Source organism: Perna viridis, chromosome 14 (assembly GCF_037379345.1).
Source record: "Perna viridis isolate PV_CMFRI_1.1 ecotype Kerala chromosome 14, ASM3737934v1, whole genome shotgun sequence".
Classification (NCBI taxonomy): Eukaryota; Metazoa; Mollusca; class Bivalvia; order Mytilida; family Mytilidae; genus Perna; species Perna viridis.
The window spans coordinates 18,966,618-18,979,267 of record NC_142458.1 but is presented as its reverse complement, the minus strand read 5'-3'; the positions used below and the strand labels follow the sequence as shown (position 1 = coordinate 18,979,267).

At 32.3% G+C, this 12,650-nt stretch overlaps 1 protein-coding gene across 1 annotated transcript in view; it reads right to left on the bottom strand.

Annotated features, from left to right (window-relative positions):
• Nucleotides 1-8,535: 8,535 nt before the first annotated feature.
• The window catches only part of LOC148598507 (putative leucine--tRNA ligase, mitochondrial), a 31,573-nt gene continuing 27,458 nt past the window's right edge, over nucleotides 8,536-12,650 (bottom strand). Inside the window, exons 21-24 of the mRNA XM_088560864.1 lie at nucleotides 12,341-12,418; nucleotides 11,561-11,713; nucleotides 9,867-9,935; nucleotides 8,536-9,057 (exon numbers count right to left, since the gene is read on the bottom strand). Of these exons, the coding sequence (XP_088416990.1) occupies nucleotides 8,824-9,057; nucleotides 9,867-9,935; nucleotides 11,561-11,713; nucleotides 12,341-12,418 (534 nt within the window). The 3' untranslated portion in view covers nucleotides 8,536-8,823. The remainder of the gene's footprint in view (nucleotides 9,058-9,866; nucleotides 9,936-11,560; nucleotides 11,714-12,340; nucleotides 12,419-12,650) is intronic.

Here is a 12,650-nt window from a genome sequence, read left to right as displayed (position 1 = left end):
TCGTTGGTCCTTTGATTACTTTAGAAGACTGCGTAGCCTCTGTTAACCCAGTAATCATTAAATACACATGGTCTAGAAGACTAAGTGTCTAAAACTCCCACGAAACATAACATACGCCAAATGTGTCAAACCTAACTTGTTATCTCAACATTATTAAAAAAGGACATTTAAGAAATGATAATAATTATGTAGTGAATGGAAGACAAACATTTTAGGTGTGTTTGATTCCTTTTTTAAATTAAATTTAAATCTTTAATTTCTTAATTTTTGTTTTGTATCTAATCTAATTTAAGACTGTAACTCATTTTGCATCTTTCGTTCAACATTTCAAACATTTCAAATGGGGTGAAAAAAACAAAATAGAACGGGAACACATGTATCATGCAATACGAATGGTAGCAAATACCATTCTGCGGTTTATTAGAAAAACGACAAAGTCTATGTTTTGCACCAGTAACCCCCCATAAAATCATTCAGATAAATAAAAAAAATAAAATAAAAGGTGCACAAGGACACAATGTAATCTGTGAAAGTATCATCAAAATCCGTTCAGCGATTTCAAAGGAGTTGCAGTTTAGAACTTGGGTCGGACGAACGGGTTATCATGATCACTACATACCTTTCGCTTTTCAATCGGTATGGGGTATAATTTTTATTTGTTGTAACCTTAATTCATATGATAGTCATCACAATTTACTGTGACGTGGAAAGTCTGTAATAACAAATATTTCCACAGTTTGCTGAAAACGTCAAATAATAGTAGTAACACAGTCTCTTTTAAGTAAGACTTGCTGTCGTCGTTATCGCATAGGTATTTATAAAAAATCAGACAGGTGGTGATTAATTCACGTGCAACCCCACCAAATTCACTTTTATTTCTAATTCAGATATAGTACAGACCTCATAAACATTCTAAATTTAACATCCTGTCTTTATACCTTCGAGATCAAATTTAAATATATTGTGTGTGAAATTGACACTTTGCAAGAGTTATCGTTCTTGATTAAGTATATTTAACTGGGAGATGAATGTGTGATTTCCTTACAGATACAGATCTATATACAGCAGGTACTTTAATCACGTAAGACAAAAAAAACCAAAACAAAACAAAACAAAACAAAACAAAACAAAAAAAAAAAAACAAAATTTTGTTGGTTGGGGTTTTCTGCACCTTGAATCACCCCTACGACTTGCGATGTCTAAATGTTTTATGCACTTATATGCGTAATGTCAATTTGAAGTTTTGTATGTGTGATTTTACTTACTTTATGTACTTTGTTGTGTATGTCTGTTTTCCATGTCGGGTCTTTGTCCCTGGATTACATTCTTTTGATTACCGCTATAACCTTGGTTTCCTTGATTACTCCTTCGCAAGTGCAAAATTTGTATTTATTTTTAAGCAGCAAGCTAAATCATTATTTCAATTTGAAAATATGTCGTGTTTTAAAAAATGGATGAGTTTTTTTCAATAAATGAATTACTTGAACAATTTTCGCCCAAACAATTCCAACCTCATATCCTTCTTTGCCCTCGCTCTCAAAATGGTCAATAACTTTATAGCACTTCGCAATACTTTACATTTCCCCCCCCCGTTAAGGGCATCTCTAGCAACATCTATTTCTTCAGTTTTGGCCTGTCAGATCAAACAGTACAGATACCTGAAATATTACAGTTCTCCGCAGATGGTGGGAATATTTTACACATATCATGTGACGTAAACAAAATTCAGTGGAGTCCGAGTTGCTAATTTAGTTTTGTTACTTTGTATGTATGATTTTAGTTACTTTCTGTTTTTTTGTTGTTTATGTCTGTTTTCCATGTCTGGTTTTTGTCCCTAGATTACATTCTTTTGATTGCCGGTATAACCTTGGTACTATTTTCCAACTTGTCGCGATGTCTTATATTTTGTACATATACACCTTTTAGCCGCCACTTCAAAAGAGCATAAAATATTTCATATTTAGATAAAGCGGTCCATGTTTCTCCCTGGCGTGATATAAGAAACTAGGTTTTATACCTAAAAAGTATAAGACCATGATATATACTGAAACATTCACCATTGAAAGGGGTATCGTTTTCATTTAATTATGACCAGGCCCTGGATCGTAGCCAAAAATTTTATTATAGCATATGTCGCATACAATTCCTGGCTGCGACCACAAATACAATTGTATAGTAAGAAATAATAATGTAAAATCAGGGCTTACTTTTAGTACCATATATATGTTCAAAAGATTCATAAAGATCCGCTTTATAGTTTACGGCTATCTCGCGCCGTTACGAAAAGTAGAACCAGAAATGGTGAGAAAAACAAAATATAAAAAGAACAAAAACAGCAAACGTAATATGTTCCACAAAACTTCAGATCGTTCATGAATGTATATTTTATTTGCGCGATTATCATTTATTTTTAGGAGGTAGATCTTAGGTAAGGGATACAACTCTTACAAATAATTGGATTTTTATTCAGCATTTTACATCAATCTCATGCAGGCATCAAAGTAGCTTGGACTCATTTCATTCTGTTTCAAAGGAAAGCTTATTAGGCTTTGGTAAAATTGAATATGAAACAAATCAATGATTTCAAGAGTTATATCCCTTACCCTTGGTCTACCTCCTTTAGATTGATCATGTTTTCTCTTTCAGTTTTCTAGTATTTTGATTTTTAAGCAATTGTCACCCAAGGAATCTGAATTGATAAGAATTCATATCATACTTCCATCTTCTGATTGCAGTATCAGCAATGCGACTGTCTGAGTAACGAGAAGACTTATAACAATCTTTACCGCCATGTTAATTCTGAAAAAAAAATAACCTTCAACAAAATTTGACATTTATACAATATTTTTCTTCCAAGTGTTTACTCATTTGAAAGGGTGCATAACCTACTCATAATATCGACAACGCCTGTTTGACATGTTTTATAGGGAAAACAGTACTAGTCACGATTGTTTTTTGTTTGTTTGTTTGTTTGTTTGCTTGTTTGTTTGTTTGTTTTTCGTTTTGTTTAAAATACCCAAGCATCGAAACAGGCAACCGTGAGATATCAAAATTCTGAACGAAACAAAACAGATTGGTATGAAGAGTTACCTAATTCTATCAATATTTCTATAGTTTCATAAAAAAACATATAAGCCTCTTTAGACGGATCATGACTGAAACTACAATCAATATGCCATTTTTTTACCCTTACTAAACATATTGCTATAAAATTCAAGATTCTGTACATATATCAGGATTGTTATTGCGTTATAAAATACTTTGGAACTTAATAATAATGTATTTATCTACAATATGAATTATAATATATTCATTTATTCATTGACAGACGCAAAGTGATGTCAGAAGATCAAGCTCCAAGCAGCGTCAGACGTTCGTTTACTCTCTTACTCACTGCAACAGCCTTTAGAAATTCTCGGACAGTATTCAAATTGAACGTTCTTGCATTTTCTGAGAGGGCTGGCAGCAGCGTCTACAGTAAATTTCGAATGTCAGACGCCGTTCGGAGCTTGGTCAGAATATATGTCTCAAATAAGAAATGTACTGGTATAGCATTCAATAATTTTGTATATCTAATTCAAATATGTCGTGCAATTACATAATTTTGTAGGAAGGAGTATTCAAGGTAACCCAAAGATAAAGACCAGACATAGAAAACAGACAAAAACAACAAACAACATACAAATAACCAATATAAAACATAACGTTAAACCAATGGAACAGGTGTTAGACCAAAAACTCTAGGCTGATTCGTTAATGTGCTCTTCCAAAAAATTAATAATCCATATCGGGGCAAACAATATGATCTTAGCATCATTTTGGCCTTTGGTTACACTATTACCAGTCAAAACATATTTCACGATATATAGCAGATCCAAAGACATGAACATGGGAATAGTTGGTTATTGGACCTAAGAAATGTATTTATACAGTTTCATTGATCCTCCGAAGATATAATGAATTACCACCTACGCTTTAACTTATCACCTGATTGTCATATAAGTACTTTTCTAGTATTACACGGTCGGCACTCTGACCTGAGTTATCCAACAGGCCAGGTAAATCCACCTCAATACTTTAATCTGCCTTACCTTGAATCGGAAGTTGTTCACGTATGTTCAAAAGTTTATCACCGAGTACCAGAAATTTCTACTAATAAATTGAAATATGAGCAAGCTGTTGACAGTTCAAATAAACTGTAATTGTGGATTTTTTTAAACGTCTTAATCTTTTGAAAGTTTATATGGCATAATAGTATTCAAATGATGTATATAAAATATAAAATTACTTTAATAAGTATCATTCGTTATTGATTATTCGTTATTCTTACAATAATTCCTATATACTGTAAGCTATTTTGGTTGATGTCTGCTACCAACTTCCTGTCTGGAGGGACTTTTCATTTTTCATTATAAGGCATGGTAAAAATTTTCTCTCATAAATAAGGGCTGACGCTATACGTGAAATCTAAGTGAAGATATCGTGAATAGTCCATGTGATGTAAACTTCATAACGGTAAATCAAAATTGGATGTCGACCATTCGATTGCTAGAGTGATATCAATAAGAACTGAACAAACCCCGTCTAAAAAGCGTATTTGATTGACTCACTTCTCAACTACATGTAAGAAAATCAATGTTCAATTCAAGTGCATGAAAATATCGACTTTAAATATCCTGTGTCATTAAATAAGAAAATATTTTTTTTCCGGTTTTTCTGAAGACCACAATAATACTCAAATTTCAGACGAAATATTGAATTTATAAAATATTTTATGCCTAATGCAAAGTAACGTACATGTTCTAGTATATGAATATAAATAATCTACATTGAATTTCAGACACACACACACACACACACACACACACACACACACACACAAAACAAAAAAAGCATCATCTCTGTTAAGAACATTAACGCAGGTACAATGGGAAGAGACTTATCAGGCATAGAAAGAAATTTGAGTGCAACGTGAAATTTGTTAATGATGTGACTACACACAATATGGCATTGCTCATTATGATCATAAACACATGACTTTTTTTTTATCAACTATCCAAAACTGTGGTATCTATGGTAGAACACATGCTGATGTACAGATAAATTACTATTGTGGTATCTTTGTGTATTGTAAAGAAGGAATAAAAGCTTTAGAAGTTACAATTTCTATTTCATTAGAATTCGTAAAAATGAGGCAAAAATCATGTTTTTAACTGTATCGCACCTTAGAAAATGTGTTAACCAACTCATCAAATGCAGAGTGAATATACCTGTGGTTATAAAATAATATTTGCATGCTACTGCGTCAAAATCGGCAAATCAATGGGGACTAAGCTTTTCTATGATATATTAAATGCAAGTAGAGATAACCTTTTTAACTAATGTGCTGTAAATACATTAAAACATGATTTAGTTAATAGATAACTTACTGAAAAAAAAACTGTTTAGAAGGGGAAATTAATGTAACTGAAGCTGCTTTAACACCACAGAAAAGGAAAAATAACAAATCATCAGGTTTTGATGGATTTTCTATAGAGTTTTTCACTTTTTTTGTGGATTTTTTTAAATTATGGCTTACACACTGGAGAATTACCACCAACCCAAATCAAGGAATAATCACTTACCTTCCCAAAGACATTAAGCCAAGACATTTTCCGAAAAAAAAAAAAAAAAAAAATGGAGCCCATATTTTGTTTTATATACAGTATATAAACATGATGGGTCCGGAATCATTGCACATATAATAAAACACGTTTTAGATAAATTGACAAATTTATCTAAAAATTTTATTTGTGGAAGATATACTGGAGATAACATTGGCTTGATATATGATTTGTTGGAATATTCAGAAGATAAAAATATTCCTTATCACTATTGAAAGCCTTTGACAAAGCATTTGATACCTTAGGACTTTTTCATACTTTTTTCAGCTTTTTTTTTATTTCGGAGATTATATTGTATTGGTATAGTTGGGTTAAGTTTTTTTTTTTACAAAAATATTAGATCAACAGTTATATGAGGGGGTAATCTCTCCGACTTCTTTAACATTTGCCGTGGTTGTGGACCAGGAGATCCACTATCCCCTATTTGTTTTTATTTTATGTGCAGAAATTTTAGCTATTAAGCATAAATCATCACAATTTGTTGATGACATTTCCCTTATTTAGATAGAATAATCAAAGGAACTAAGGTGATAGTGGTATTCAAAAGAATGTAATCCAGGGACAAAGACCAGGCATGCAAAAACAGACACATGACATACACAACAATGAACAAAGAAAAGCGCAATCTACAGTAAACAGGGTGGAAACTCAGATGCCGCTAACAATATTTGAAAAATTTATAAGCAATATGGTAGCACTATTCGCTTGATAGTGATACTACTTACAAACATTTACATATTTTATTCACAGTGGGTGATGATTTCTGCCAGTGGAGAGCGTGGATCGGTTCATTCAACAAACCACCGGACGAAGTCGGACTCGACAATTCTGCCAGGATGCATATCCTCAACCCTAGTACAATGTATAGTTGGAAATTTTCTTCATATCTTAAGCTTTAAATTATCACTTTTAATAAACATAACTCTAATGCTTAGTGGGGATGCTAAATTGAATCATGCCCACCCCCTACAGCTGTGGGGTCCGGTACCCGATAAATGTCCTAACAACGTTACAGTGGGATAAAGGGGAATAACTCGAGTGACTATATGCAAAACACTACAAGAAATGCACCAAGAAATGACTGCTATATCATCAAATGTGGTTGCGGTAAAAACAGATATATATGAAAGACAATATCAAAACATTTTAAGATAAAATTGACTTTAAAATAGACATGATGCAAAAGGAACAGACGAACTTAACATTCGAGTGACAACTTTGGAAGCTCATTTGTAAAAACTAGAGGAAAACGTAAGTAAATTTCTTCTTGAAGCAAGAAAAAGAGGTAGTAAAATCTCAATGAGAAATGCCAAAATTGTTGAACGGCAGTAAACTGCATTCATATGAAGACAAAAGCAAGGAGTTGCGTGAAGTAACATGAACTAGGGACTTGGCCGAGCACATGGAATTGTAAATAAGTTGAAAATTCTAATAATTGTTTTATCTCAACTGATGTTGTTCGAATTACATCTTGGAATATTGAAAGTCTGAAAACAAAGTTGTGCAGAGATAGAAGTGGTATTGAGGAGATACTCAACAGTCGTGATATTCTAAGCTTTCAAGAAACATTCCATAAAGACGAAAATGATTTTATTAATGTAAATATTTTTGTGATTTTGAGTGTTTCGAAAGTTTTTGTAATAATGATAAATTTAGTTTTAATTAAGTTTCTGGTGGTGTAGTATTACTAGTACTTGTGAGAATGTATATTGTTAAAAAAACAGAAAGTTGTACAAATACCAAAACGTTATAAAGATATGATTTTTCCTCAGTGTGTAATTAAAAACAAAGTTATTGTTTTTAGTTTTTTTTTATATATATATAGCCACCAGAAAATTCTGCTTTTACAATAATCAAATTGTCTTTTATTTATTATATAGTATATGACATGAAACATGCTGTATTTAATCAAACACAAACCATTATTCTTATTGTGTTGCTAACACGACTTACCATCAGACAAATTTATACTGGATTTCATTCAGTTTCCTTTGGTTTGGGAGTGGTGGTGGGGTGGGGGTAGTACATCAATATCACTTTTTCATACTTTGCAAATCAAAAACCTTTTTTGTGAATCTGCACTTTTGTCTTAAGAGATTAATTAGCCATTGACAAAAAATCTATTTGTCAGATATTGTCCTTTGAAATATTTACCATGTTACATTTGTTTATATTGATTGAAAGACATACTTTAAGATTTATATTAGTTATGTTATGAAATGTACTATTCACAAAAATAATCAATCATATTTATTAGGATAATTCTAGTCTACTGTCAATGAGATTAGGAAAAGGTACAAGTACCTGGTTTTTTTAACTAACAAATGTACAGATTGCAAATAAAAGATTTAACAATTAAAAACTTCATTTCTCAGTTTTTCTCATAATATACTTATGGCATCATCCAATTCATTCAACATGTTCAAACAATCTAAGCAATAAAATACAAACACAAAAAACAATAATGCACACTTTCAATCAATATGGCCAATATTTATCATTTTTTATTATGAAGCTGTCAAGTGATGATATGTCAAACTCTGGCATTGCTTAATTGTCCTTTTGTATTTTGAGATGCACCCAATTAAATGTCTACTATATCTGTCTACAGTCCTTGAACCGAACCGCACATTTAATTGATGAATCAATGACTGCTAACTGATTGATCATTGACTGTTCAATAACCGATGACTGGTGCCTAATCTGATCCCAGTTCAGAAAAATGACAGATGATTGGTTCAAGTAAATTTCAGAATTGCAACTGCAACAAATCCAATCTCCTACCATATTGAATTTACCCTAATTTCAAGATTTCAAACCCATATAGTGCTTTTTGTTGAAAATAAAAGACATTTTAAATAAAAGTAATTAATTGATGTTTAAATGTATTGTATTATGTAAAAATTGACAAACAAAACAACTGAATCTGTAAAATATATTGACTGCGAACACCAGTTTAATGGATCGGTTTAACAGATCCATGACTGATCGGAAACTGATCAGTGATGGATGACCGATGGCAATTTTAGTTGCACAGATCAGTTCAGGTACTGTAACCTATTAACTACAGTTTTGTCAAGTAATGTTATGCTACACTCCAGCACTGCTTAGTAATCTAGCAGTATTTTGAGATGAACCTTTTTGACCTCTTGACCTTCTACTATCTCTGTCTATTTAAAATTTTGAGCACATTATTGTCCAGTGACGGTATATTATACTCCAGCACTGCTTTGTAATTGGGTCGTATTTTGAGATGGACCCTTTTGACCTCTTGACCTTCTAGGTATTCGCCATATACAGGGTGGTTTTTACTATACAGTATTGCTTCCTCCTTTGATAAAGAGTTCAGTTTTGAGTATGGCACTGTTGTTTCATAGATGATACGTTTATTGCACTGAAAGAAAAATAATATCTTGTCATTTACCAAAGATAGAAAAATATTTGTCAATAAGATCAAAGGAAAAAAGTACCGATAATAATAGGATAATTAATTGGTGAGAGTGAATAACCAAAACATTATCCTATTTATTATATAAATTTCCTCCATTATTAAGTGCTATTTTCAATATGAATTTTATATTTTGTGAACAGTGGATTGATATTTGTATTGTGAAGTTTAGGCGGGAGAAAGTGCACGAGTGAAATAACCGAATTTATTTCACAGTGTGAATTATCTATTTTTTTTTACACTGGGAACATTCGGTAAATCACTGCTATCTAAATAATAAACCTCCTTCACAATATTATTCTTAGCTAACAAAAGACAATGCACAATAATTAACATTTTAAGCAGTCAAAAGGCTTCCCTCACTTATTTTCTTTAATTAAAAATGGCCAAGAACCTATCATTATCTTTGAATAATCTTGTACTTTTCATATTAATCCAATGAATAGTTCATGGCTGTTCCAAAATTAATAGTATGAGGTGGACGGCACTTACAACAAATTTAGGATGGATTATGGTTATAGGAAGATTTTTTTGTGTTGGACAAAAGAGAAAAACATCAATTTTAATTTGTAGGTGGTTGGGCAGGGGAAAAAGTGCCTCCCAAACGCCATCTCGCCTCATACATCTAATACTGAAACATCCTTTGGGAGTAGTTCATTGATAGGGGATATATATATTGATAAACAAACATAGTGACTCCTTCATTATCTACCCAAATACACTTTTTGTAAACTCATTGGAAAACATATACCAACCTTGACAACCATTAGCATGGTAGATTCCTCGTCTAACTCAGGCCACTGCTGTTCTTCTAAATTCTTGGACTTCAAAGAAAAGACAGTTAAAAGAGTTGATTATATAAAAGAATTTTAGCAAAAATAATGCTTTCTGTGTTCTTATAAATCATTACCAGGTAAAATCCTTCGGACCATATGATTTTCAAATGGGTTTTTTAAACAGAAAATGCAAGATATTAAGAATTAAATACCCCTAAGAGGGCAAGACAAAGAAATCTCAGGCAACCCAGGGTAAGACTTCAAATTCTCTAATAGGGCTCTATCAATAAGAGAAGACTGAAATCTTACAAGAAGATGTCTTGGATTTCCTATTCTTGGTTTTTCAAGCAGTGTTGTATTCTCTTTCTCCCTTTTAAAATCAAATAATTAATTAGTACTCCAATTTAGAATGCTCTGATTGCTGGAATTCCTTGAATTTACAAGATGTCATAAAACAAATTATTTTGACATCACAAACATCACATGTTTTATCTCATCCTTGGATTAGATAAGGAAATCTCACATTACTAAAAAAAGGAATATGCATGTCTTTTTAGTGAGAAATATAAATCTTGTCAAAGTTACATGTAGTTTGGGATTCTACCAAGTTAGAAACACTCTTAATTAATATCAAAACTGGACCAATATCACTTTTTTTAAATTTCTAATGGACAAATTCAGATATTTCACTCTCATCATAATAAACAAAGTTGTACTATTGCAAGGCATTCATAAAATATGTCTTGTCCAATAAGAACTATGATGAAAGAGTAATCAAGGGAACTAAGGTTATAGCGGCAATCAAAAGAATGTAATCCAGGGACAAAGACCAGACATGGAAAAAAGACATAAATATCAAAGAACATAAAGTAACTAAAATCATACATACAAAGTAACAAAAGTAAATGAGCAACTCGGACTCCACTAAAAACTGGGAGCATGGTAAAAATAGCTATCCCAGAATGCCATGCAGTTTCAGTCCATTCAGCAACAGGAACAGACCATATGACCAGTTTTATTTTGTCATTAGGAAGTTGTACATATGCAAGAAATTTTATACAGAAAGTTATATACATATTTATTGACTTTCTAATATAGGCCTTAATATGATCAAAACTGCCAATACAATACAAAATACAAAAGTGTGCCAATACGGGATGTAGCCATCCAATACGGACTTAGTATATATGGCTAAATTCCATATTGGACTGGTTAAAATCCATACTGCCTAGCGTATTAGACTAATTTGTCAAGAAAGGTATACTTGCTTCAGGTTTTCCATATTGGCTTAGTTATTGATCCTTGGCTAGAAATATTGGACTTCGGCTACGCCTCATTCCAATATGGCTAGTCTCGGACCAATATTAAGCCAATATGGAAAACCTTACGAAATAATACTATAATATTGTATATGAAAAAGGCACCCACCAAAAGTAAGGGTTCTATATTTGATTGATTTAAGGGGGAGATAAACATATGATTTTTTCAAAAAATACAGACCTTTATACAGACAGGACTTTGGTTCAGTAGAACGAAAAAATCATTTGTACTGTAGATTTTTCTGCATCTTGTATCACCTTTAACATTGGAAGTGTCTGAATTTTACCTTGATAGGTGCTTAATTATCATAACTGTCTGAACTAATTCATTATCAAGATATTTCATATACTTACCATATCACAGACTGGACAGAGAGTTACTTTACTTCGTAGACCTTCCCATAATTCCCTGGAGAAAGATGGACTCATCGGAGATAACATAATTATTACATCTGCTAATGTCTTTATGTAGGCCTCACTGTTAACAGCTACCTCAACTGGGATACTCTGAAATTTGTTTCAAGTTATTTTGAGCCAAAGGAAGCCCCACTTTCATAGTCAGTAAAAAAGGAACAAGAATGGATTCTATTAAATACAATAACTGGCAAGTTTACTCAAATCACGAAAAACTAGTACTGGTACTTTTGTGTTGGACACCACCACAGATACTCCTAATACATTCCCACTGTCACATGGAGTCCAAAAATAAAGCTGTCATATTAAGATGGTACCTATTTTTTTACTTTCAATATGACCGATTGGAAGCCCTTGTGGTTAAATGGCCGTTTTAAAACCTAATACAAAGGCTCTACAATTTTTTTCCTATTATTGTTTTGTCTTTTATTAGCCATTCTGGATTTTTTAAAATGATGTTGCACAATGACATGAAGTGCCTAATTATGGTTTTGTTTCATTTCAAGCAGTTTCTAAGATCATTTGTAGAAAAAGTTGGGATGGAAAAAAGAAGAATAAGAACAAAACAATATGATCACCCACTTAGTTTGAATGTGACATATGGTGCCCTGTCACATGCCAGTAATAGCTACGAACAGGAATATGATCACACACTTGGTATGAATGTGACATATAGTGCCCTGTCATGGCAGTAATAGTTTTGAACAGGACAAGACTTACCCTGAGATACTCTGTCAACTGTTGCAGGGCTGTGATAGCAACACTTATCATGAATGTTGTATCAAAGTGCAAGTTAATCTGAAAAAAAATGTATCATAAAGAAATTACTCAGTACTAAAGGAAAATTGTTTAATTAAACAAATTCAATTGCCAATGATGTGGTATTATCTTCATTAATTTCCTATGAGGTGAGGAGGAAACTAACATAAATCATACCAGGGATGGGGGAAATTTACATACATCCTATGAGGGGAATCCTATGACCAGTGGGCAAAATTTAGATAAATCCTTCAAAGGGTGGGAGAAAGTA